Raw genomic sequence first — 26,801 nt, 5'->3', positions numbered from 1 at the left:
AAATTAGCCGATGAACAAAAACTGGTAGGGTGGTTCATAAACGGATCAATAGTGATGATGTATTTGCAATTTACAATTACTAAAAGTAGCAAGTGCCGTGATTAATAATAGTTATAATAATAAAACATTAATAAAAAACAATCATAAAGCATGTTATGCAAGTGATTAAACAATGTTAGCCATCAGTAGAGATTTATTTTTTATATAAATATAGTAATTAAATCTTGCACGAATCACTTCAGATCTAAACAAAATTTAGAAGTTTTGTATGGTACCGCAAGGTCTTTTTCGTCTAAGTTTGTGAAAAATCGGTTCATCCATCTCTGAGAAAAGTTGTTGCACATATTTCAATTGATTTTGCACATTTTACCCCAAAATTCCGGAACTGAAAGTTGGATCCAAACAATATTCAGGAATTCGGCATGGGACCTCAAGATCTTTAAAGTGAATCTAAGTTTGTGAATATGGGTTTTGCCATATTTGAGAAAAGTGAATACAAAAAATGTTACATACACACATACACACAGGCATTTTGCTTATTAAATCGAATGACATATAACACTCGACCCTCCGGACCTCTGATCAAAAGTCGGGTTTCACGGTGATTGCATAACCTTTCTATATGATAAAAGTAAACAAAGTACACATTTTTTGGGTTGAAAATACTGTAAAATAGTACTGCATTATTGCGTTAATTACAAACAGTAGCATCAACGTATCGAGTAACTGATTTCCAATTTGTCCAATTTTCTAACACAGATCGATTTCAATGTATCCATCCTCGATCGAGGCATGACTTCTTCGCACCAGAAGTCTCTCAATAAAACTAATCTTGTCGCAAAGATGATATAGGTTATATTAAATTAACTTTAGGAATTGAAAATATAAGTATAGAGAAGTCCAGATTCAATTCGAAAATAAAAATATCCAATAAGATCATTCGGTAACCAAAAGTTCAGGTACATCTATGAATACAGATCAAATCAACATACCCAAGAATCACGATGTGTTCATACTTTGTCTATCTAGACACAATTGATAATGGTGTGAGAGACAAACAAAACTGGTACTCCATCAGGTAAAAATAAACAGCACATATTGTTCAGGGTTTTGTTGTTGAGTTTCTTCGTGGTGTTTCCATTTTTACATTGAAAACAGAATATTCAGCAGCTGTCAACGAGCTCAAAGTGTATATCCTGAATCAGTTTTAGGGTATGGTTATACTGTCCCTAATGTGACGGGAAGGTTTGTCATATTAAACGATAGTTTTAAATACAAATCATCCTATGATTCCACTCAAACACAGAAAAATGTGGTCACCTGTACAGTATTACATCGTGCCCAAGAATACAGTATACCTGTAGCTGCTTTGTTGACATAACTACTATTAAGTTATGAGCACTCACGAACACACACAAAAATTAATAATAAAATAATTCTTCAGAAGTTTGTTTATATATTTCTTACTTTAGAGTTGAAAAACTCACTCACTCTTGTTGACAGTGATCGGTTAAGAGGTAATTTTGAACACCAGTGAAATTTTTCGAACTTTCTATAGTGATTATAATTTGTGTGATTTGAGCTTATGCTAACTTAGTGGATACACAAAACTGCCCATTAAGTTGTAATTTTGACCGACAATAACTACGATTAGCTCAAGTTTCTAAGGATTCGATCAGTTTAACTCATTTTAGAGTTGTATTACGAAAACGTGTATTGTGTTGTGTTTATATTAATTTCAATGTGACAGCAGACAACAAACCATAACATCTTGAAACTTGTAATATGATACAAAAGCTTACAGAATAGTTTTTCTTCTATTGATAATTAGTCAGATGGGCTAATGTGTGAGTAATTTGGATTCTTTAAGCACTTTTCTTTGTTTTATTGCAAATTTTATCAGTGATTCATTTTCAGCTCCCTTCACGGCTCTTCTGTATGCATTTGGAAGAAATATCACGCAGCTGTTTATCATTATTGGTGATCAAGTGTTAAACCTCAAGCAAACAAAAAACTGAATGGCACCATTTTACGATACTAAGAGCAATGAAGAAAGTTCCGACTGTTTGGAAAATGATTCTTCATGTTCGTCCGAGATTGCAAATGTTACCCAGCAGCAGGGTTGGAATGATTTGAATGCCGGTAATGTAAATGTGTCACAGCAGCTACAGACAGCCAATTTTCAACCAAAAGCAGAACCCATGGACGATTGTGGCAATTCCAGCTTCATTGTATTGTATACCAATGAATGTAACGAATATGGTTCCAATTCAGTTGGAAGCGATACATCGGGATTTCAACAAGATGAACAGGATGCTGTGCTGGTGAAAAACACAAACATGACAGTTGACGTGTACAGATCACAGAAGGACGCTCATCTGAAATGTGTACAAATATATGATCCTGTTGCTGGAGAGGTTAGCTCGCTAGATTCAGCTAGCAATAAAGCTTCAAAATGTGAAGAACATTTCGACACTGGCGAAGAAGCGATTGAAAACTTTGAACATAAATCTTACAAAAAGCCTGGTAAAATCAGAAGAGCTTGGCAATACTTAGGAATACTTTCTCCCTCGCAACCGGTCGATGATAGACATGAGTACATTGAGTTCGATAATCGAGAAATTAAGGATACGGATGCTTTGGGTTACTCGGCACGTTTTTCTCATGATGGCATGATGATTGTGTTACATAACGAGGGCAGCCTAATGATAACAGAGAATAATTTTATCGCCACCATTAAAATTACCGGAACTCTTAATTTCGACGATTGCAGAGATATTGAAAGAGCAAAGCCCATTTTGATGAATAAAATTCGAATAATGCATGTAATTCAGTGCGGTTTGCGAACACAGTTGAAGGTGACACGGGAAAACTTTTACAGTACTGTTGAAAATATCATGGCTGATGCAAGTAGTAACGAATTCGATTATTGTGAGCTATTGTTACTCATGGAAAAAATTAAACTTGATGAAACATTTACTTATGAGAAGTTGGGTCAAGCAATTGTCAACAACCATCGTATGTCGAAAAAACTGAAAAAAATTGCCGAAGAGACACGAAGTTTGGAACAGAAAATAAATAACAGAGATAAAAAATTGGTCTGCTTTGGAATGAATGTTTCATCCGATAAACTAACCGATGAATGGAGAATAATGACGAAAAACAGCATCGATAAACATCGAGATTTGTTATTACAAAAGGCGCCTCATTTTCTACGGGAAAAACTGCAAAATCTTTCTCCGCAACAAATTGTTTTAATTGATGTCAACGATGTAAATCTTTACGCAAATATCTCACATTTTCTGGATAAAGAAATTTTCCAGCAGCCAATAGAGGATCTAGCCGATCGATGGATTCGGCGCATAAAATCAAAAGAACAGGTCGACACCGGAACAAACACAAATTATATTTACTTTTCCCTATGCAAAAGTTTAGATGAGACTATTAATGAAATTGTAAACGAATCTACTTGCACGAAACAACAGTTGCTCGTAAGTAATTCTACCGGTTGGCATCCTATCGAGAAGATACCATGGACGGTGGAGGATTGCAACACAAAGTGTTTGGAGTATGAATATCGATTCATTATGAAGCTGTTGCATTTCTACGATCCGAGCTCATGTGTTCAGAAGAAATCGTTCCAATATACAATGAAGGTGCTGAAAATAATGTCACATACTGACGATGCGACCAATACGTTAGGTATCGCAGAAGAGATCTATGTCTGGTGTTGCATGCTGGATGATGTTGTTTCACAGGTATTGGATAGTGCTCCACAAGAAACTAGAGTAGATTTTTCTATATTCGAAGACACTGTTAAAAATTATATCTACTACATTAGCAACGTGGGTCACGATCAGCTGGAAACGGTTCGAGTCATAACGCATAACACGACTCGTTTCATCGTTCAAAGCAAGCCATATGTAGAAGAGAATTGTGATTCGTCGTTGAACAGACAGCTATTGCGTAGGCAATTGGAAATCGTGAATTCGCTGACTGTGGAACACAGTTCCTCCATTCGTTATTTTCGTGATTTGATGGATATTTTCAAGAGCTATTGGAGAAATGGAAATAAGATCCTCGCGAAGTTACCGACTAAAATTGATTTACCGAGTATGCATCAACTCAGAGATAAACTGACAAATCTAATGCTACAAGCTATGCACAAAAAGGTCACCATCGATGAAGTTATGGGATTTCTGAGGGCGTACTATGATTTCTTGATTGATTTGGATGAAGTATCTTTCGAATGGTTCATCAAAGGATCAATTACAGACAATAAATTCATATCCGCTATTGAAGGTTTGGATTTAATTCAAGTTGTCGACAATCGTTGGGCCAATACGGATTCAAAAACGTATCGAGTAATTGATCCAAAAAAATTTGCAAAGTGTGCTCCGCCGATAATGGAAGTTGAAACCGGACCAACACACTACGTAATCGATATTGTTGACACACTCGTGTCCCTAATCGAAATACAACTCCAGCGGAAATGCTGGTCAGCTGGCAAGCATCTAGAACCATCCGAACAGATATCATCGGCAACCGAATTGATGTCCGCTATCAGAATATCTCTGATCTATCTAGGTGAACAGCCGGATTACGTATCGTTCGAACAATTTTATAACGAAAGTGTAAAACCGTTCGACAGCCTGATGAACCGGTGCGATTCGTTAGCGAACTTTATCACTCGTGCGAATCTCATTAGGGAATCGTTCTGGTACATTCGAAGGCAGAACGAAATGGACATCGAAAAGGCCCTAAAATTGTATAGTAACCTTAACGAAAACCAGGAGACACAATTGCTGCGGAATTTGTATGAAAGATACCAGAAAAGTTTTGGAGAATATATTCTCATGTTCGAGGGAGAGGACACTGAACAAAGAATTTTAGCAATTGTGAAGAAGGTGAAGGCGGATATCGAAAAAAGATATTTCAATGATTGGTGCTGTAAATACAAAATGGAAAAGATTCCCAAGATTCTAGCAGGACTAGCTGCTGTTTGGTCTATCTTAGTTTCCAAGGACGTCTTGGGTACGGGAAAATATCTTAGTCCGCATTGTATTCAAATACTGTGTATCCTGAAACTACTGAGTATTGATAACAGTTCAGAAAACGTTACGAATAAGCTAGCTCAAGTGTTAACTGGCCAGGGTAAATCCTTGATTCTTGGAATGATTGCTGCTCTGTTGGCTCTGATGGGGCATAATATCCGCACTGTCTGCTACAACCGAGGATTAGTTACGAGAGATCAGATGAGTTTTCAACAATTTTTTAGCTATTTTGGAATCCAGAAAAATATAGTCTACGGTACATACGAGGATATGGCAAATGCCTTATTGAATGTTGAAGTGAACGGCGAAAAGAAAGGTCTTAGAGATCTAGTAAGTGACTTATTACTAGAAGAGAAAAAAAGTGTATTTAGATCGGATAACGCGAATTTGGAAAAGTCTGTTCTGCTAATGGATGAAGTCGATGTATTTTTCACTCGAGAGTTCTATGGAAATAATTACGATCCAATAGCTAACCCGTTTATCACTGGCATGGGTCGAATTCAGATAGAAATTTGGAAGGCCGTTTGTGAACAATGCTACGATGTCAAAACACTAACTCAACGCATCGAACGTTACATCCTGTCGTTCATAAATTCGGAAGTATTTGCAGAATTTTTGCAATCACCTAGCAAATATCAGCTTTTGGTGTCTACTGATTCTAAACTGGTCACCAAATGTTATACCAATCGTACTCTGTTCGATGAACATCTAAAACTAATGCTAGAGTGTGCCATCGAAGTGCATCGATGTCCTGCCGAGCAGTGTTGCAATTTTAGACTTAGTGAACGAGACACCATCACTTACAAATTTCAAGGAGAGTTCACAAACTACAAAAGAATAAGCTATTTGAACGTATTTCACTACTTCAGACTCAAGCGGACTAATTTTTGTTCGCAGATAGCAGGCGAGCTCAACTACGGTTACATCAATATTGAGTGTGGTTCGCTGTCATACGCGATGTTACCAAAGAACTACCCGCTAATTCTAGGAGTATCTGGGACAATAACGGCATTGAATAAAATCGAAAAGGATGCCATGCGAAATCTTTACAATATCGTCGATATGACCGTGCTGCCAACATTCTTTGGTAGTTCTTACTTAATCGAACACGATTTCCGTCACTTCTCGACAAAGAATGCCTGGTTGGATGCTATATTCAGCCGAACGCAAGAAATGGTAGGCGCTAGTCGAGCGGTACTGATTTTCTTCAAAACCGACACCGAGCTAAACGAATTCAAAGGAAAATATTCTGGTCGCTTCGATCGACTGATCGTGCTAACGGAAAACACGGATTCGGACCGACAGTTGCTGTACGTCAACGAAGCAGGCATCGTCAAAACGGTTACGCTGGCAACCCGCTGTATGGGTCGCGGAATCGATTATAAATCCAGTGTGGCTGTGGAAAAGAATGGCGGTATTCACGTGATTCAAACCTTTTTTTCGTTGGACATTAAAGAAGAAACTCAGATCAAAGGGCGAACCGCTCGGAAAGATAATAAAGGCAGTTACGAATTGATTGTATCCGATCACGATTTACAAACAGAACGTGTTTGGCAGCAAAAGGATGAAAATACATACACCAATTTAAACAAAGCTAGAACTGAAATTGCTTTCAAAGAAAGTAAAGCTATGTGGAATGCTATTTCTGATGCATCGAAAGACCACAAAACTACGATGGATTATCTTAATAGCTTCTTTGTGCCTCAAAATGATTGCAGGAGATATGTATTAGTCAACTAATTGGACTTCAACGAAATTTTATTGGCAAGAAATGTGAAAAGCAAGGGTATTAAGTAAATGTTGATTTGATATATTTATTATTTTATGAATTTTTCATGCCCGTTATGTCGCAGAAGAAAAGTATATTATATATAAATAATAAAAACAAAAAAGTACAGGTGTGTAATGTCTTTCTTTATACTTCCGAATATCAATTAGTTTATCGATGATGTGAATTGAGCAAGCTTTTTCATTATTAGAATTTGAAACGATACACCAAAACTAAAGTACAGATAAGCTACATTAAATAATATGACGTACAATTAAATATAGCTAAATAACCAGTATACCAGTATATAGTATAGTAGTTCTTTATGATAAAATAATGGTGGTTCTGAAAAGAACCTTCTATGAAGGTGTTCGTGATGGAGAGTGACGAGTTGAGTGCTATGCATTTTATATAGCAAATCAGCAGAAAGTTCTACTACAAACTACAACTGGTTGAAAAATGGGCCGTATACAGTATACTGAAGGAAAATTTCGCATAATTCTTTGGGTATACAATTATGGTTTTAAATAGCAACATACAGAACTTTGATGTCGATTATTGCATGTCAAATTTGAATATTTCAGTGAAAGAAACTGTTAAAATACTGTACGAGATAAATTTCTGGCATTCAGAAGGACCAAATTGTGTAATACTTTAAGACATTAAAGACTGTTGCAAATTTTGCCCTGCAAAAACTAACTTGTGTTGGTAATTTGTTTATTACGTATATTTTATTTGGTACGTATGTCATAGATCTATGTATCACATATGAAGTGCAACCAGTTTATTAAAGTGGCTTGCACGATTGAGTTTCAAATAATCTTTTTCAACAATAATTTATTCCCAAATGAATGTTAAGCCAGACTTTTTGGATGAAATATAAGTTCTGATCAATTTTTCACCAACGTTTGATGGAAAATTGCTTACATTTTTGAATGTAGATTTTAATTCCCTAATAAAAAAGTTAGCAACACTGCTTCAATGCATTTGTATTAGACTGCGCTACACAAAATAAACAAAACTAAATATTTTCTGTTACAAAAGCAGTTTTCCAGAAAAATAAATAGTTTTACGACAACATTCCATATCCATCGCCTTTCACGTGTTAAATTAAAGGTTCCTTTTTTGCGGGTTTACTTATAGACGGTACGTAAATCGGGGCTACCACGTTTGGCATAAAGCCGTTTGGCATTACGACATTTGGCATAATGGTTATTTGGCATAATGGTTATTTGGCATAACAGTCACTTGACATAACAGATGAAGATGCTACTTAATAGAAATTGTTCTAATTTATTGCAATTTTGAAAGGTCTAATGCGGCTACGCCTCGTCGTTTTTAATGACCTTCTGTCCGACCTCGCTGCCGCTGTTTCGGACTTAACTAAGGGATAGCTCCTAGCTTTGGGTAATCCGGGCTAACACCCGCAACTAGACAGAGGTGCTTTCTGCGGGGGCGCTGCCCCCCCCCGCAGTGGCCGGTGCTTCCGACGGCGTGTCGCCGGCGCACTCGCGGCCTTCGGCCGTCTCGACCTGAATCATCTATGACGAACAGAATATTGTGCTAGCACTAAGTGAGTTGCTTGTATAAAATGATAGTGTGCTATTTACTACAGAATTTTAAATATAAAAAATATGTAATAATGCTATTTCACCTAATATTATCGAAATATTTGGACCGAATATAAAATTTACATATTTCGTTCGAGTTTTCCTTGCACAACATAACTCGATCGAAACGCAAACGAAAATTTACAAACCCAATTATTATTATGACAAATGGCATTATGCCGAATGACCATTATGCCAAAAGACCATTATGCCAAATAACCGATATGCCAAATAGCGTTATGCCAAACGGGCCGCCCCCACGTAAATCTTTATATCGCAATAATTTTTCCAAGAGGAAATCAATATAGTAATGTGTTTCTTGCTAATCAAATATGATAGTGGAAGTAAGCTGAAACTGAAATATTTTTTCTCGAGCAGTTTCAAGGAAAACGGAAGAGTTTTAGACTAAGACTTTCGCTTTTCTTGAATTGCAATTTTAAGCAGAATGAACTGATTGGTTTATTTTTCAACCATATGGAAGATTTATCGATTAAAATCAGGAAAAGAATCACCTGATTTGGTTTTTACGCACACATTGTTGACAGTACTCATACGCTTGCAAAGAGTCTTACTCCTTAATTATTCTTGAAAAAAAAAAAAACAAAAAAGTTACCTCGTGCATCAGCTAGTATAACATACAAAATGAAACAGCTCAGCCTCCTAAATGTCCCTGACTCAACTATATTTTTCGACACAGCGCGCGTAGTGCATGGAATTCCTGATCACCTACGCTCGATGGAAATCCCAAAAATATTTTCAAGTAAGTTTAGGCACATAAACTCTGAGAAAATGTTTTACACGGACGGATCACGAATTTAAGAGACTACTGGTTTTGGTATGTTCAACAATAATGGTTCGATCTCATTTAGGCTTCAAGAACCTGCATCTGTTTTAATAGCAGAGTTAGCAGCAGTTCATTATAGCTTGAGTGTAATCGTACCATTATCTCCAAACCATTATTTCCTCTTCACAAATAGTCTGATCGCAATTGAAGCCATTCGTTCAAACGCTGCTGGCAAAAATTAATCGTTTTTCTTGAGCAAAATAAAACAGTACCTCAACGACATATTGAATAGTATTTATAAAATCACTGTAGTCTGGGTCTTGGCTCATTGCTCCATTCCAGTCAATGAAAGAGCCGATACTTTAACCAGATGTGGTTCTATTAAGGATGAAATTTATGAGAGACCGATTGCTTTCAATGAATTCTATAGCGCGTCTCGCCAAAGAACACTTACCAGCTGGCAAGTTTCTTGGGATAAAGATGATCTGGGTCGGTGGATGCACTCAATTATTCCTGAAATATCGACAAAGGCATGGTCCAGAGGGCTGACTGTGAGTAGGGACTTCATTCGTGTGATGTTCAGACTCATGTCCAATCACTACACGTTAGATGCACATCTCCTTCAAATTGGACTTTCCGAGACTAATCGTTGTGCTTGTGGCGAAAGTTATCGCGATATTGATCATGTCGTTTGTACATGCGTGAAGTATCGTAATGTCTCAGTTCGCGACAATCTTGCTTGTCGTGACCTACCTTACATGAAACTTCTTTATCGTTTCATGAAGTCCATTGGAGTTCCAATTTAATGTTTATTTTATGTTAGACTCCTTCCCCTTCATGAGTTCAACCAATAGACAGCTATCTTACATTGAATAAAAGTGATGAACTGATACAAACAAATCTGAAACAGTTATACGATCATGTACAAAATAAATGTTTGTTTTTAATGTAATTTATAATAGCAAATCGCTGAGCTGAGCTGAAGTAGATCGCCCGTAGTTGCACTTCGTCATTGAACGAATCAGTGAAAATGTACAATGAACCAAGAAAATTAGGCTTGGGAGAAGCAAATCATTTTCACTGCACATACCCACTCACTCCTAACTTTTTATTGAATGATCAATAACGACGCTGGCTACAACCAAAGGCTGTGCTACTGAGGGAAAGGAAGGAATGTTAGTCCGAGACTCGTTGTTTCTAGAGACCGCGGGTACCACTGTATATCTACGAGCATCTCAACAAAACCTGATTTTCGATACTCAGGAGAAATATAATAAGTAAGAAAAATATGAAATATCTTCAAGGAACGATCTCACCAGTATCCCTTTTCTCCTGCTCGCTCTGCTGTCAGCAACGCTAGATGAAACACGACCACTGAAAGAATAAAATAAAAACACTCGCGAATGGGTCCGCTGCAGACCAACCCTAGACATTCAGTCTGAATGACATGATCGACTTTAAACTTTCACACATTCCATAGAAATCCGACAAGACCGACAATGACATGCAGACGGCGCTTCGATCGGTTAACAGGTTAACATCGTTGAATTTTAGGGCGGCAAACTCACAGTATCCGTCGCTTGAGCATCTTTATTTTCGCGGATCAATATTATTCAATAAATAGCACTCTCACTACTAAACACACACTTGCCACACCTGCACTGTCACTCAAAATAACTATTTCAACAAAATTTTTAACTATACGTATCAAACAACACATTGAAATTATACTTTTTTGAGAGCAGTACCAGGCCACCGCATCGCACTTCCAGTTTCTGTAATTTATAACAGCAAATCGCTTGATAAAAACATTGTTTAGATTAACTAAAACGACATACTAATATGATATTCGAAATGTATTAGGTTTAAAGTACTATGTATTGTGGATGCTATGGCGAAGAAAAACTTATGTACATTGCCTTGTGAAATAAACGTATTTATGAAAAAAAAAACTGCTCAACTTTTGTAGATATGTTGAATGGTTGATTTATTTCAATAATATAGTATTTCAGTTTTATTCGCATTCCCGTCATCCAGTTATGTCTGTGACATTACCCGCTTTTTTGTGCATATCACTTCATTTTTCCGGAACCTGAAGTCGGATTCGTCACATCGAAGCTTCAAAATTGTAAATAAAGTCTAAGATATTCGGCATGACACACGGATGTTTGTTCATTACGGAATCGCGGAACCTCAATAATTAAAATATGTTCATCATTATTACAATTGGTTTATTATTGACACATGTGCATTCAAAATATAATGATGCTTGTAAATTCTTTTTAATAATGAAATTACTTGTTATTGAATGATTGATGATTGATGTTCAGAAGCGGAAAATGTCGCTTCATGAGTTCACCATCGCTCGTCAATGACGCTGGTAGCAGTTAACAGTAAGGTGTTTTTGTACAGTAGACCGATAGATTACTGTAGTACTAGACCCTGTCAGCTAGGAGCGAAATCAAGCTTCGGTTCAGCAACGCTATCGCACGGCATCACATTCAACATATCATGTCAATTGTATGGGTGCGCAGTACTGCTTTCTTGACACACACGAATTGGACATTTCTCTCGCCTACGAGATATGATGCGGACTCGCCTGAGGGCGCCATGCTCGCAGAAAATGATGCTGCCAATGATTTGTTCGAGAAATGTGACAGGTTGATATCATGGTAATATAATGTCTTTGGTAGTACGCAAAACAGCGTTGTATCACAAATTATTTACCACAACTCTTTTTTTCAAAAATCTGCATTTGGCGTAAAAATCAATCTGTAGAATATCTATCTCGCAAAATCTATTTGAATTGAATTTGAATTTGAATTATCGGTATTTTAAGAGAGCATATCTGAACCGCCAGCCTAAGAATTTTTTTACGAGTTTTCATTTATTCGTTTCTTCACTCCATTTTTCAGCCCAGGTACTGTATAGAGGGCTTTTTGATTTTAGATAGTTAGAATAGTCGGAATCATGGCAGCAGTAGAGCACCTCTTCATTTATATCAATTTCTGTTGATCACCTTCTTAATCCACCTAGTGGTGTGAGAATACCTTTCTCTCGCCATTTAAGGCTGTGGACTAGACATGGGCAAAACAGTTCGTTTCAAAGAACCGCACGGTAATGCAGAGTTCTATTAAAAGAACTAGTTCTCGAGAGCCGTTCGTTCGTTCTTTTCATAGTTAGTTTGCTTGTTGAATGACTAACCGAGATCCCAACAAAAACTGAGGTTTCGTAGTTTTCTTTATTAAACTGTTTTGTACCGTTTTCGAAAAAGATTGAGTGAGCAAAAAAAAAAGTTCCACGACATTCAACTAAAGAACTAGGGCGTCTTACCGTTGAAAAACAGGTTCTGGGATCTCTCATATCGACTGCTAATCCGATGCGACATTTTGAATCCGATGGTGATAGAAAACTTTGAAAAGCTCGTCGAGCTTAATTCACAAACCCGTTTTATGTCCTTGTATTTTGACTACATGGCTCAGAATATAAATCCTTCTTCGTTTGTTCCCAATCGTGTTCATTTTGTGGATACTTCTAATTCTACTGTGTTTTTCGACACATCCATGAAAGAAGAAATTCGTGGAATCCCGGATCCTGTACGCCCTCAAGAGATCCCAAAAATTTTTAATAATAAATTTAAAGAAGTCGACTGTAATAAAATGTTTTACACTGACGGATCATATCTAGACGGGTCCACTGGCTTCGGTATATTCAATGTAAATTTCACCGCTTCCTATAAACTCAGTGATCCAGCTTCAGTTTACGTCGCAGAACTAGCTGCAATTCAGTATACCCTTGAGATCATTGACACTCTGCCCACAGATCACTACTTCATTGTATCGGACAGTCTCAGTTCCATTGAGGCTCTCCGTTCAGTGAAGCTTGGAAAGCACTCACCGTATTTCCTGGGAAAAATACGGGAACAATTGAGTGCTTTATCTGCAAAATCATACCAGATTACCTTGGTTTGGGTCCCTTCACATTGTTCCATACGGGGCAATGAGAGGGCGGACTCGTTAGCCAAGGTGGGCGCACTAGAAGGTGATATCTATGAAAGGCCCAATCTGCTTCAATGAATTTTTCAGTTGCTGTCGTCAGAAAACTCTAGCTAGCTGGCAGAATACATGGAATAGTGGAACTCTGGGACGATGGTTACACTCAATAATCCCACAGGTATCGACGAAAGCTTGGTTCCGGGGGTTAGACGTGAGCCGAGACTTTATTCGTGTAATGTCAAGGCTCATGTCTAATCATTATATGTTCAGCGCGCATCTCCGTCGTGTGGGGCTCGCTGAGAGTGGTGTCTGCGTTTGCGGTGAGGGTTATCATGACATCGAACATGTTGTTTGGACATGTGTCGAGTATTGTGATGCCAGGTCCCAACTCATAGGTTCCCTTAGGGCCCGAGGTATACCACCCTTCGTACCAGTCCGCGACGTCTTGGCAACTGGAAATCTTCCTTATATGACTTTCATCTATAACTTCCTGAAAACTATCAATGCTCAAATTTAGTGCTCTCCCTATCTCTTTCTCGTCTACAGCTCTACCGCACTCTTCTTTACGTTGCTGGTAGTATGGCCTGTGTGAACGATGCTTCGGAGCATGCACCTGCCTTGAACTGACTGAGTTGCTGGAAGCTACCCAAAAACGTCACATCAACGTCAGAACACACCAACGAAGCATCCCAATCCAGAATAATCTCTTCATTGCTACAAGCTGAAAAACATGAAGATTCATCGAACGCAAAATGTGTCTAAAAGATGTATGCCACAAACCAATGATGTATTCAAATTTCAATTCAATACTGTGTAGGTCCCACCCTCCCTATGTCCCCTTACTAACTGGGGAGTATGCCGCCCCGTAATACGGCATTCCTTTCTCTCTCCCTAACAACAAGACAATCGGCCACGTTAAGCTAAAGCAAATGAGCCTAATAAAAATTTTATTTGAAAAAAAAAAAAAAACTAAAGAACTACCGTTTTCAAAAAAAAGAACTATTGGTCATTCCTTCTTTCAAAAGAACTAGTTCTTTTGAACCTTTTGAACGAATTGCCCTTCTCTACTGTGGACCATCTCGCGAATTATTTCAACTTCTAGTTGAAATTTGACAGTCGAGCGGTTATTTTGTCACTGTCAAAAATGACCCTGCTTGAAAGCATGGTTATTTTTGACAACTCGATAGTTACTTTCCGACACTGAAAAGAATCTTGCGAAAAATTCTAATTTCATTGAAATTATCATACCACTTGATATAATTTTTTTCCATTGTAAAATAAACCTAAGTAACTTTTCATCCGTCAAACTTTGCAATGAGCCGAAGTATTAGGTAAATTTAACTACTCGACCTAAAAAAAACTGCTGGACTGTAAAATTTTAGTACTGTGAGCTTATCAAATAACCTGTGTGGTTTTCAAACGAGACTCAGTCTTTCGAAACCGATTCTTTTATCTTCGAGAAATGTTGTTGCATTGGAAAATACTGGGATTTGTCGGTTACGTCACATATAACATTGCATCTCTCGAAACGGAAATGTTTGTCATTACCCTCCCAAATTTGATTGACATTGTTTGCTTTCAAATAGGCCTAAGTTTATCAAAATTTGTTGAGTCATTCAGCCAATGAAAATTCAGCCAATGAAAATTCAGCCAATGAAAAACGTGCGGTTTGTCGATTACGTCACTTATACCATTATATTACTGGAATCCATTTGATCTTCAAACTTAGTTCATTATTCAATAGTATTTTTGGAATGAGCCAATACTTGTTGAAATCGACTAAACCATCTCTGAGAAAATGGAGTGGTAAAAAAGAACACATTTTGTCGTTTACGTTACTTATATAATTATAACTTCGGAACCAGAGGTGACAGCCATTTGAGCTTCAAACTTGATCAATGAGTAGTAGCTTTCAAGCGAACCTAATCTTGTTGAAATCGGTTAAGCCACCTCTGAGAAAATTCAACGGTAAGAAAACAACACGTTTTGTCCCTTATGTCACTTGCACCATTATATCTCCGGAACTGGATGTGCTAGCCATTTGATCTGCGAACTTGGTCCATAATTCAATAGTAGCTTTCAAATGAGCCAAGACTTTTTAAAGTCGGCAAAGCCTAAGCTCGTTGAAATCGGCCCAGCTATCTTTGAGGAAATTAAGTGGTAAAAAAAATCTTTGAAAAGTGCACACACAAACACACACAGACATTTTCCGATCTCGTCAAGCTGAGTCGAATGGTATATAACACTACAGGTCTCCGAGGATCCATTAGAGAGTCGTATTTTTCAACAATTCTAATACCTTTCTATATAGAAAGGCAAAATGCGAAAAAATGCTCATATGTATTCAAAAGAGATACGAAAGAAAATGAATAATTAGTATCACCAGTTTTCAAATGAACAAAATCTACAAATATCATTAGCAAACGGCTATCACACTAGTGGACTTACTTCAGACAATTGTATGATTCGACGAAATGATCTTTACGATGAGATGGCTTTCGACGAAACGGTTTTTGGAGAAATGATTTTCGATGAGATAACCCTGATCCATGGCAACAATAGAGTGGGGGTCTGCCCTTCACCAAGTGACAGTGATTTATCAAAATACGAACTAGTAAACTTCACATCACGTTTCAGTTTCGCTTTGGTAATACTTTTTTTTCTTATATCGCTTTTCTCTTTTGTTAGCTGATTTCTGCTCTTTTCTTTGTTAACTGATAATAGTTTCAATATTGTTTATTTTTTAGCTCTTCGCGTACTCTTTTCTCTAGCTTCAGTAAAAACTTTATCAGTGGCAATTTGTTTACAATATATATATGTATAATAATTACAATGATTCAATAATTGAAAAACTTAACGATTTCTTCTCTGTATGTCAGCTTTATCGACTTCACATGTAATAATAGTGTGTAGTATGTGACGATATTCCTTACATTTCTCTCTTTATAACGCTTTCATTCACATCACTCTTTCTCGCATCGATTACTCGTAATTCTTTTTTTGTTCATTCAGTTTTAGGTTGGAAACTTTCGAATATTCCGTATGCATGGCAATTGTGAATGATTGGCTGCTTAAGTTTGAAGCAAAATGGCTTTCATTAAAAATGTTTACTTTATTTTCCGCAGGCTACCGAATTCAATCAATAACAACAATACTTTGCTCAGATCGCGTACAAAGCCGAATAGGAGAAAACCGAACATCGGGAAATATGCATTACACAGAGAACTCGTAACGTAACATCTTACTGTTTTTTTCTTCAATAACAATATCGATTGGAGTATGTTTCGATTAGAATTTATCTGGAGTATGCTTTAAAAATCTCTTCCAGCGTATCGATTTGTTTCGATTAGGACCTATGGCAGACGGTATAAAATAGAGGACGAAAAAAAAAGAAAGTTTCCGTGATTCGAATTTTGTTAACCAATTGTTCAGTTTTTGCAGTTTTGCTCTTGACAAATGATTTTTCAATGTAACATGTCAGTGGTATAGTTGTTATATTAATATGCAAGTGGAGTCAATTTGGCCCTTCAAATGTCAAATAAAGGTGAAGGTAAATATTTAATTGAGCTACACTTTTCTATGATGTGCGGATATGATAACAATAGAAAATAAAAATTTGTTTCGTAAATTATCAAAATTAGTTTGGGGACGGGTATATGAGAAGCTCATGTTTTCGGACATAAAAAATAACATGCTCACAAAGTTGAGGATGGTTCTGCTCTGGTAAGCTTGAATGAGACCCACGTAATTACAAAATTTTATTTCCGGGAAATTCCAAACAGAAAAGGATCGATTTGCTCTAATTTGGAGGAAACTTCGAACACGTCTGCAATGTGACAAACCATTTGTTTTCCATTTCGACTCTAGATGGAAAATGTTTTTTTTTTTGTATCTAAAACGGCAAATGTATTTTTGCACAAAAGTTTCAAGTATTTGTAACTCGTAAACTGTTAGTTTGCATAATAACGATTTCGAAGAAGATGAGAAAGGCGAATAAAAAGTTGAACGCGTATTCCAGAATTAGTAAATCATACAAGAGGCTAACTGAATAACTGGTAGATGTGAAAACGAATAAAATTAACACACTACCGTCACACTTCAGAATTTCGAAAATCGTTCTCATTAGTGAATTGTGAAAATTTTCACTTTTTGGTACCAGAATAGTAACGGAACAACTATACTCTAGTACGCCTATTCATGTCACACATATCCTAATACACAATCAAATAAGGCGGGGCAAAAAAGAGTGATGAACTTGTTCGGTCGCAGCTTAAATTAAAATTGACTGACTCCAATAATTCATTTGGAGAAAATACCAATTGAAGGGTGATTTTTACGAGGTATAAGATTTAATTTAAAAAAATTTCTAAAAAATGAGAAATTTGAAGATAATATCATGCAAATGTTGGCCGGGCCTCGCTTTAGATGTCTCATGCGCAAAGTCAAATTTTGACACACTTGATCTTCCTTCAACTTCGTGATTAAAATATAGACATTAATGATTTAAATATAGACTATTATTCATTATTAAATTATAGATCAATCTGAACAATGACACAAGACACGATTCACGCATGATCTGTCAAAAACAATGTTGCCAAAAAGATACCAAAAAATCACCCTTTAGTTTTACCGGGATTCTTAGAAGAAACGAATTGTTCAAATTCCTTCATGGCTAAAAGTTCGTGTACTCGGGCCACGAATGTGATGCTTCTGCTGTTTTGAACTAGTTTCTATTTTTCATCACGGCCAACGAGAAACAGGTCGAGGATATTTGCGAAAGAGAAACCGCCAGAGGCTGGATTAGTTTTCTTCGAATGGTGCACCAAAAAAGTCTTCCTATTGGTTCTCTCGCTGGAATCTGGCGAACGTAAAGCACTAAAATTGTCTGCGTCATTACACGCTTACAGTCATTAAGATGGCACTAACAAGAGACAAAATTCCAAAGCGCAAATCTGCTCATGGTGCGAATCACATGAATACTGACAATAGGGTTTTAATGAAAAAAAAACGTGAAATATTTCTTTGGGATCGATTTCTGAATGTTAAAAGAATAATAATGGTTCAATTTTCTCCATATTAAATGAGTTCGAGTGCATTTCTCGTGAACGTGAAGCGAACGGCGCTCACAGTAGATCTGCCAGTAAGTCACAATCGCAATTAAACCAATTTAAGCGCACTTTCCCCTGATGAGGAGAACCAGTCGAATTATGCTGAATAAGCTCTTCCAGCGAACCATTCCGCAAGTGGTGGAAAAATTTCTCAATGCCCTGTGAGCATTTTGCTGGTGGATTTCCTCTTGGGAATTATAATCTATTGTTGCATTTCTATATAATCTGCGAGTTTAGTGATAAAGCTATAAGCAGTTATTTAGGCAAAATTTTGTTGTTCAAGCGGTGATAGATGTTGCAATAGACGTCTTGAGTTCAAATAACTGAATATTTGGTTGAAACAACTGAGACATTTTCTCTTTCTCATTACACAACACACAAGTAGGTTTACAATGTTCCCTACACAAAAATGACAGAATAGCGGAAGCAAATAATGTCTTAATGGTAATAACCAAATCATGTATATAATAGGGCTGAAAAGTCACCACTTGTGGCTTAATAATTATTAATTTAAGCGTAACTCATATTTCAGTAAATATTTATTTAAAAAAAACTGAGATATTTTTGGCTTTCATGCATACAGGTAACTTTGCTGAGATTTTGTCATTGCTCAGTTGCACGAGTGACACCTCAGTGAAACGTTTCATTTTTCGCTTAGGGTGTCATTGCTCAACTGTAACGTTTCATTACTTGCTTGTGGTGCGTGTAGTTGCTATACTGCCAGCAAGATAAATAAAAAATGACAGTTTAGTTAAAACAACAATCGATTAGTTGTAACAAATTCAAACCAATCAAATTCAGAAAAACAACTAACATTTTAGTTGTTTTGCGATCACTAGCTTTTGCGTGAGCAGGTCCGTTTTCGTCTAAAGCAAGAAATGATTGAATTCCAATCATAGATTTGTTGAACAGCAGAAATGACATGCATTTGCCAACATCATCATCTGAGTGCGAAAAAAGCCAGTAATTAGGGCTGGTTTTCCTCTTTGATTCCAAATTTTAGAAAATGAAGTGACATTGTCCTTAGTTTTATTTTTTTCGGTTAATTTTCTAATTCGCCAAAAAGCATCTAATTCTTTTCAGAATGTTCTATCGACTTCCTCCTGTTCGGACATAATTTTCGTGCAATTTACTCTTTCCAAGTTACAACGATTTAAGGAAAGTGGATGTAAAAATACACCAACCCTTTTCAAAAATCAGTTTTAAGACGAATAAATGATGAGGCATACTGAAAACGTGCGCAAAGTTTCATCCGAATCGGAGTAGGTTGGACCACAACATTTTTGAATGTACTCTTCTGCGAAATCAATTAGTTTTCAGGATTTTGTTTCCACTTGATTATTAATATAATAACTACAACCAACATGAGTTTTTGTCATGGATAATTTACAGTGAGTACTATTTGTTTCGTTTTTGCGTTGCTTTGCAGTTATTTTATTTGTAAAAAAAAATCTAAATATGTTTGTTGTATATATACTAAATCGGTGATATTGCAATATATGCATGCCATTTAGTTTTACGTTTGCTTTGATCAACATGGTTTGTATATTCATAAAAACCATGTTGTTTTGCTCTCGTCACATAGGTTGTATTTTGTATGACTTGCTGAAAGAGTGTAGGTAGCTTTTGTTTTTCCCCCTTCTGTTTCTATATCAACGCTACAAATATAGTTATGTTTGAGTATATATGAGTTTTTTTATGTTCAATTTACACAATGAGTGTCATCGTCAGCTGGGATTGGTTGTGACTGCTTTGATTCGTTTGTTTAGCTAGTTTTGTTTAACTTTTTTTTTATCTTTATACAAATGTTTATTTACATCCTCTGCTTAGTACAGCTTGGTTTAGTATGTTTAACTCATTCGTCTTCTCAATTCTCGCGTTCACTAAATCAGACTATGTTGATTCGGTTAATGGCTCTCCTATAAATGTAGGCAAATGAAGCTTCACGTAATTATCATAAGATTCCATTGCGATTTACTCGTTTCTATTGACAGATTCTTTTTCCATACTGTACTCGTCAGCTGAAATTGATTTTCGAAGCTCCTATGCACATTCGAATATTTTTACTTTCCAGCACAAGTTCGATTATTCTCTGTTTCAGCTTCAATGTTTTGAGCCAGATCGAATTTATTTATTAGACGCCTACTTTTCAGCATATTTTCATAGCTACTCGCAAGTACTGGGAAGCGAAGCCATTCATAGGTTGTTAATATACTTTTACAGTAGCTTATAGGTTAGAAAGGTAAATTTGCATCACACTCGTTTTCATATCGATCTCCTAGCTCCTGTTGTTTTTATATTCTCGATGGTGTTTCTGAGCTGTATCTGTTTTTTCCGTTTATTTTTGTTTTGTATAGCTGAAAGATCTATGTCCAGGTGGGTTTCAGTTGTGGTATTTGTTAGGTTGCAATCGAACGTGCATCATTCTGATGAGATAAAATCTTGTTTTTTTGTTGAAAACATTACGTGTAATTAACATTTAATCAAGCATTTTTCCTAACTGATGTTTATAGTCTGGACAGGGTAATTTATTCGTATAGGGACAATTTTACGCAACCGAGTATACTGGGAGGTTTGTTTTGGAATTACAAACAAGGAATGCCATTCTGACTGTCTATTGATAGCAGACTGGTGGATTTTCTCCTGTCCAGACTATACACTAGAGTTATACTACTCCGAACTAACAATAAGGTAGGATGACAATGAAACGTGAAGAGAATACTGGAACTTATACGCAAATCTGGCGTTTTTCTCCACAAATACATATTTCAAGAAGTGTAATAAAATAGTCTTTAAAAGTTGCTCCACATTAGGCCAATCCGACCGAGCTGAGCTTTCCGGCACCGACTTTTTTTCTGCTTCGGTTATGGATTAGCTGCACATGCAGCTGTATGCATGTGAAATTTTTGCATAATTATCAATCATAACTATCAATTCTTACAACTTTCTTTGAAAAATACATAATGTATCTTATTACAAGCGTTAAAAATTTTCGATATGCGGTTCAAAAAACAATTGTGCAAAGTTAAATGTTAGGGAAGATGGCGTAAAACGCACCCCGAGGCATTATGCACCTCTTGCTTTTCTCAGAATTTACCAATTTTTTTCACTGATATTTAAAGGAACTAAAAGTCCATCACGACAATTGATTACTATGAAATTTTGGTAGTAATTGTTCAATCTTATCTCGAAAAATAACCAAAAACCAATTATGTCGTTGGTATATGTAATTTTTTATGTTCTATAGTAATTTTCTAGAGTACAAAAGAAAATAATAATAATAATAATAATAATAATAATACTGATAAAAAACTAAATATGATTTACATCTTTGGGCCATCTTTCCGCATCGTTTGCTAGTATAAAACAATCAATAAAATTTATGCGGACAACATCCGAAAGTTGGTAGGATAGTCAATTTGAAGAAGTTCATCGCTCAATGAAGTTTTCTTCACTCGTATGTCGTTTTTACATGATGCCACTGCAAAATAAACAATGAAATTTACACAAAAACGACTTGAACAGAAAAACTGATTGGAAATCATCACCGATGTAATACTACATTATAATGCATTGGTTTTTACATGTTTGAGACAGTAATTTTAAATCGACGCTTACTTTCGACATAGATTGAAAATAAGAGCCCTGTCGAATTATTTTATGTTTAATTTAATAAACGATTTGAGCCAACAAAGTATTTTTCTGTGTAATCTATATTCAACTCTAGATTACTGTCAAATCGTTTGTTTGAGTCCACCTACACAGATAAAAATATTCAGTTTATTTACATCTATTTTCATGCACGTATTATGAGCAGGTAAGAAAACATAAAGTTACTTTACATTTCTGTCCGTTTCAATATAATTTAATCGCAAAACTAAGCATTAATTGAAAGATACAGTTTTATTCATTGGAAATTCAATGCAATTAAATTAGGTTTGCATCGATTATGGTTTTCAATCAAATTTTCGATTCAACCCATATCTATTCCTTGTTACTATTGATATACATGTCGTGTAAATTTCGTTATTTCTTTCTGTGTAGTTTCAAACCCAAATGAACTGAAATTAGTTAGTTTTTAGTTAGTCAGTTAGCTTTGAACCTGATTATTATGAGAAAACTGTACGTTTGAAGAAACTATCCCGGGCCAGTCAAATGAGAACGACATTGGAGAAAATTGAAGTTATGCATGACGTAAATCGAAGCATGCCGTATTTTCTTGTGTATTTACATGATATAGTATCTATGACCATGTAAAATTGTATCCTGTGCTTGTTTCGAATTAACTGTGAAGTTAGTGAAATTATACGTTTTTACATGTTTTGCCTTGTGAATCTAGTGACTCTCCTCTATTCGTCAACTTGGACAAAGCAGTAATCCTGCAAAAAAATGATAATTTATCAAAAATTTCTTGATTTTGACTGGACTGAAGGTATAGAATCTCGACGTGTTATTCAAAACCCACAAGCAGATATATCTATTTGATACATATAACATACAATATATTAAACGCGATCAATGTTATTTACTGATTATTCTTTGCTTTGAGTAAGAATTACTTACTAAACAATATTTCGACTGTCATCCTACCTTCTTACTACGCTTTACTTGTCAGCATTTCTGAAGTACTAATTTCCAAAATTTTTAACAATGAAAACGGCTAACAGCGGAACTTAAGCACGTTTCAGCTTATACACAGACTTTTTGCGCCTAGCGTTCAACTACACAGACAGCATTATTGTTATTCTTTAAATCTTTGAATATAATCATTTCCTAGAACTTCCAATCCAATTCATTGATCAAATATGTCTTTTTACTTAGCAAAAAGAACGCAGCATTAATGTATTTAGACTCATATCATTTTGGGTTGGTTTAAGTTTGACTGATAACTGTACGTTTATGTGTATGTATGTGTGCATGTGCGTGTATCGTGTGTAAGACAAAAAGATTCTTTTCATATCGGGACTGGTGCGCGCAAGTGTCTTTATCATAATTCCTCCAAAATTAAACTCCAGAACCAGCAATCTAAATTTACAATAAATGTGCATAAGCACGCACACATTTTCAGTAATGCTCGATTTAACAACCTTGATCAGTTTCGCAAAAAAGAGATTTTACATTAATTTCAGTATGAAATCGAATAAGTACGTGTATCGGAATCGTTAAACTTTTACTATACTTTTTCAAAACAATAATTCACTTACAGCTAACTGTAACTCTTTTTTCTCATTGGACATAAGCTAATCAAACGTATAGTACCACTTTCAAATGTTTTGATAACATCCTATGAATTGGGAATTTGTGTGGATGCTTCGGCCAAGAAGTGCGCTGAGTCAAATGAAAAAAAAAACGTTAAATACTTTTGTACGCTCACATGGAAAAATATTCCGAGGAAAATGGTACAAATCTGTAAATCAATTCAACCTTTCAGGATAAGCCGAAAACGAGTTGAGCAAAAGGTTATACAAATTTTCGTTTGGATAAACATATACTAAAAGAGTCCGAACAGGAGAAAAAGGTTTCGGTGCGGAAAGTGGCCAAATAACTAACGCTTCGAAGTCAAATAATTTTCATGGTAAAAATAGGTTAGAACGTTTGAACTCATTAGAAGCAGAAGCGCAGGCCGAAGCAAGAAGCATTTTTCACAACTGCTTCGATGAACAGCGAAATATATAGCAATTAAGATTTTCAAAAAATACTTCCACCAATGATTCGAAGCCATAAGAAACCTACTGTCTTTTTAATGTCTTGATGTTACGCGAAATAAACGGAAGAATACTATTGAAAGGGTTAGTTTCGTTATAAAAACATTATTGGGTTATTGTCTGAAAATTCGACCCGTTGAAGAATGTTGGGCATTGACGAAATCATCCAATAGTTAGAAAATACTGGAAGAAAGTGTCAAAACTTATTTCCAATAAATCTGTCGCGAAATCTAATGAAGAACATCCTCAAGAAGGTGCGCCAGTTAGCTTACAATCGCTAGATGGTCAATGTTGAGAATACTATTGTGTTAGTCTAATACTGACGATTAAATATTCTACACTTTTGTATTATTCCCACTGAAAGCTAGGCTAATTCTTAGTTTCCATATGTCCTTGAAAGTTAAGAAGCCTTCAATACTACCAGTATAACAATTTTACATTTCGTTGGTGAAATTTGACCTTCTGTTTCAACAGACTTCGCATTCTATTCCTAGCGTATAGAACAATTGCATGGCTAATGTACAATCCTACAGACACTAAGAATCCTTCCTGGTCGGGGCTCTAACATACGACACGCTTGTATCATTACCTTTCTCATGTTGGTTTCTTGTGCCAAAAGAGCAATTATAACAAAGAATAAATAAATATTTGAATCAAAAAAATATCAGCTTTTCGATCGATGAAAAGATTCGATAAAATTTGAATGTGAAGAATGTTGTAGATAGGCTGAAAACCAATCAAATAGGTAAACATTCAAACAATGAAAAGCTTAAGGAAGTAATGGAACAATAACTTTAGGCTGTTACTGTTACTGTTACTTTTGTTATAATCCAATTGAAAATTGTTTAATTAAAAAGAACTATGTCATTGAATTAAGTTGATTAAGTTTGTCATGTATTTGGTACCTCGCACAAATAGTACCGAATTAAGAATATTTTTCTTGAACTGGAAACTAAAATGGCATAACGTAGCCGAGAAAGACAAAAGGAACCAGAAGGATTTCGCTTCAATCGTAGGGAACAGACGATCAGACTTGTTTGCCGTGCACCAGTCCTGTGTTCAGTGTGTGGAGTGTAAATTCTCGTGTTTTCGCTAGTACCACACGAGTAATGAAAGCGTAGTTTACCAATCGAAATATTTTTCGCAGTTTACAGCACAAGCCTACACATCTGGAACATGGACTGTCCGGCTACGATTTCACCAGGGACGGTATTTTCCAGCATGCGATTTTGCAAATCGTCGGTGAAAACCTCGAGCTTAGCTAATAACAATAGTATGTATAGTAACAGCACTTAACCACGAGTCAACAAATAACAAATGGCTTTTTGTTCTATTTCTTGTTCTCCTTGGATTGAAACTCACAAGTTATTGCAGTTGTTTTGTGTATTTCTACTTATTACTCTCAGTAATCGCGGTTCGCTTGGCTTCGTCTGTAGCTCTTCTTTTTCTTTTTTTCTCTTCCTTTATTATTTGTTTAGCGTTATCTCGTATGCAACAATGCAGTGAGCAATTGAGATTCTTTGTTTGGCATTCTGGAACGCGCAGCTTCGAACTGTCAAGCGACCGTTACACAACCGTTACCTCAGAACAGGTTATCAGTATTTACCTACCCGCGCGATGTTAGTTTGTTAGATCACTTAAATTCGTTGAGATGTTTTGTTTTCTATGAAAATCTAGTTTGGTGTGGAATGATGATTTGCTCTGTAAGCTTTTCTTCGGATTGTATAAGTTGTTATTTAGTTTTTTACTTGGTTTGGTAGTGTTATTTGTTCGTTATTAATAACCTGGTTTAACATCCCTGACGGCTAGAATATCTCTGAATTACCGCGAATAAAGAATTCATTTTCTTCTCTTCTGCTGATTGTTTTTTTTGTTTTGTTAACTGAAAATAGTAAATAATACATTTGGGTGAACGAAACTAATAAACTCATAACGGAAGCAGTTAAAAACAGCATTAGTGTTTTGTTTTCGCGAGTACTTTACGAATATTGTGTTTTTTTCACATTGAAAGAAACAAATTGTAGATTATTCGTAGATTATGCAAAGATTGAAAAAAAAATCGGCGCTGTTTGAAATTATCTGGGCACATTCATAACAGAGAGACAGAGAAGTAGCTTTTTTTCTCATTCCCTCAACAAGAGTGTCAACATCTATAATTACGGCAGTGTAATTGTACATCTTTTGCTTAGTATTTGTAACGTTTGTCCGAATAAACTTTTACGAATATCACTCTCTAAATTACAACACCTTTTATATTACTTGCAGCTAAGTCTTTACAATTTGTCATATTTAGTTGTGTGTCATAATGCTATTTTCGACTTTGAAATAAACTTAGAGTTAAGCAGCGGAAAGGTTTGCAGGACATTCGACTAATTCTATGTTTGGGACCATTCAAAAGTCCCACAATCTTTTCCACAGTAGGAACATTGAAAACTATAAATAAGCACATTAATATTTGTTTAGGACAAATCAAACGGCTTAGTGAACGAAACGAACAGATCGAAGTGACACTAATAATTAAATGAAGGAGAAAATAAAACTTACTGTAATTTATCAGCGGTAAGGTCGATCCCTTTTTCTGGCACTTCAGAATTATCCGGATCGCTAGCCGGCAGGGATAGCAAATGCTATGCTTCTAAAAATATTAATGCTGTTGGTTTCGGTTCTAGGTTTGATTTTTTAGCTTCTACTACTAGAAACGTAATGTCATTTTTGTCGCGTGCGGCGAAGCACTCCGCTATCAGTCGGGCGACGTCCTGAAAGAGAATTTCAAT

At 36.0% G+C, this 26,801-nt stretch overlaps 2 protein-coding genes across 17 annotated transcripts in view; one reads left to right on the top strand and one right to left on the bottom strand.

The window, feature by feature from the left end:
• Positions 1-1,406: 1,406 nt before the first annotated feature.
• On the top strand, positions 1,407-6,949 carry LOC131438187 (uncharacterized). 2 transcript variants are annotated; one of them, XM_058608023.1, is made up of 2 exons: positions 1,407-1,847; positions 1,918-6,949. In XM_058608023.1, the coding sequence occupies exon 2, from the start codon at positions 2,019-2,021 to the stop codon at positions 6,792-6,794; it is 4,776 nt and encodes a 1,591-aa protein (XP_058464006.1). In that variant the 5' UTR covers positions 1,407-1,847; positions 1,918-2,018; the 3' UTR covers positions 6,795-6,949. The 2 variants fall into 2 exon arrangements, with proteins under 2 accessions (XP_058464006.1, XP_058464007.1); XM_058608024.1 differs by having other exon boundaries at positions 1,904-6,949.
• Positions 6,950-15,842: 8,893 nt separating this feature from the next.
• Positions 15,843-26,801, bottom strand: part of LOC131438189 (whirlin) — a 282,897-nt gene continuing 271,938 nt past the window's right edge. For 14 of the 15 annotated variants that reach the window (XM_058608027.1, XM_058608039.1, XM_058608042.1 and 11 more), the window contains one exon: positions 15,843-26,783. In XM_058608027.1, coding sequence (XP_058464010.1) covers positions 26,655-26,783 — 129 coding nt within the window. In that variant the 3' untranslated portion in view covers positions 15,843-26,654. The remainder of the gene's footprint in view (positions 26,784-26,801) is intronic. The other variant, XR_009230891.1, reaches the window with a different exon arrangement.

This window comes from Malaya genurostris, chromosome 3 (assembly GCF_030247185.1).
Source record: "Malaya genurostris strain Urasoe2022 chromosome 3, Malgen_1.1, whole genome shotgun sequence".
In the NCBI taxonomy this organism is placed as follows: domain Eukaryota; kingdom Metazoa; phylum Arthropoda; class Insecta; order Diptera; family Culicidae; genus Malaya; species Malaya genurostris.
Note: the sequence above shows the minus strand (reverse complement) of the source record. Positions and strands in the feature narration are given on the sequence as shown.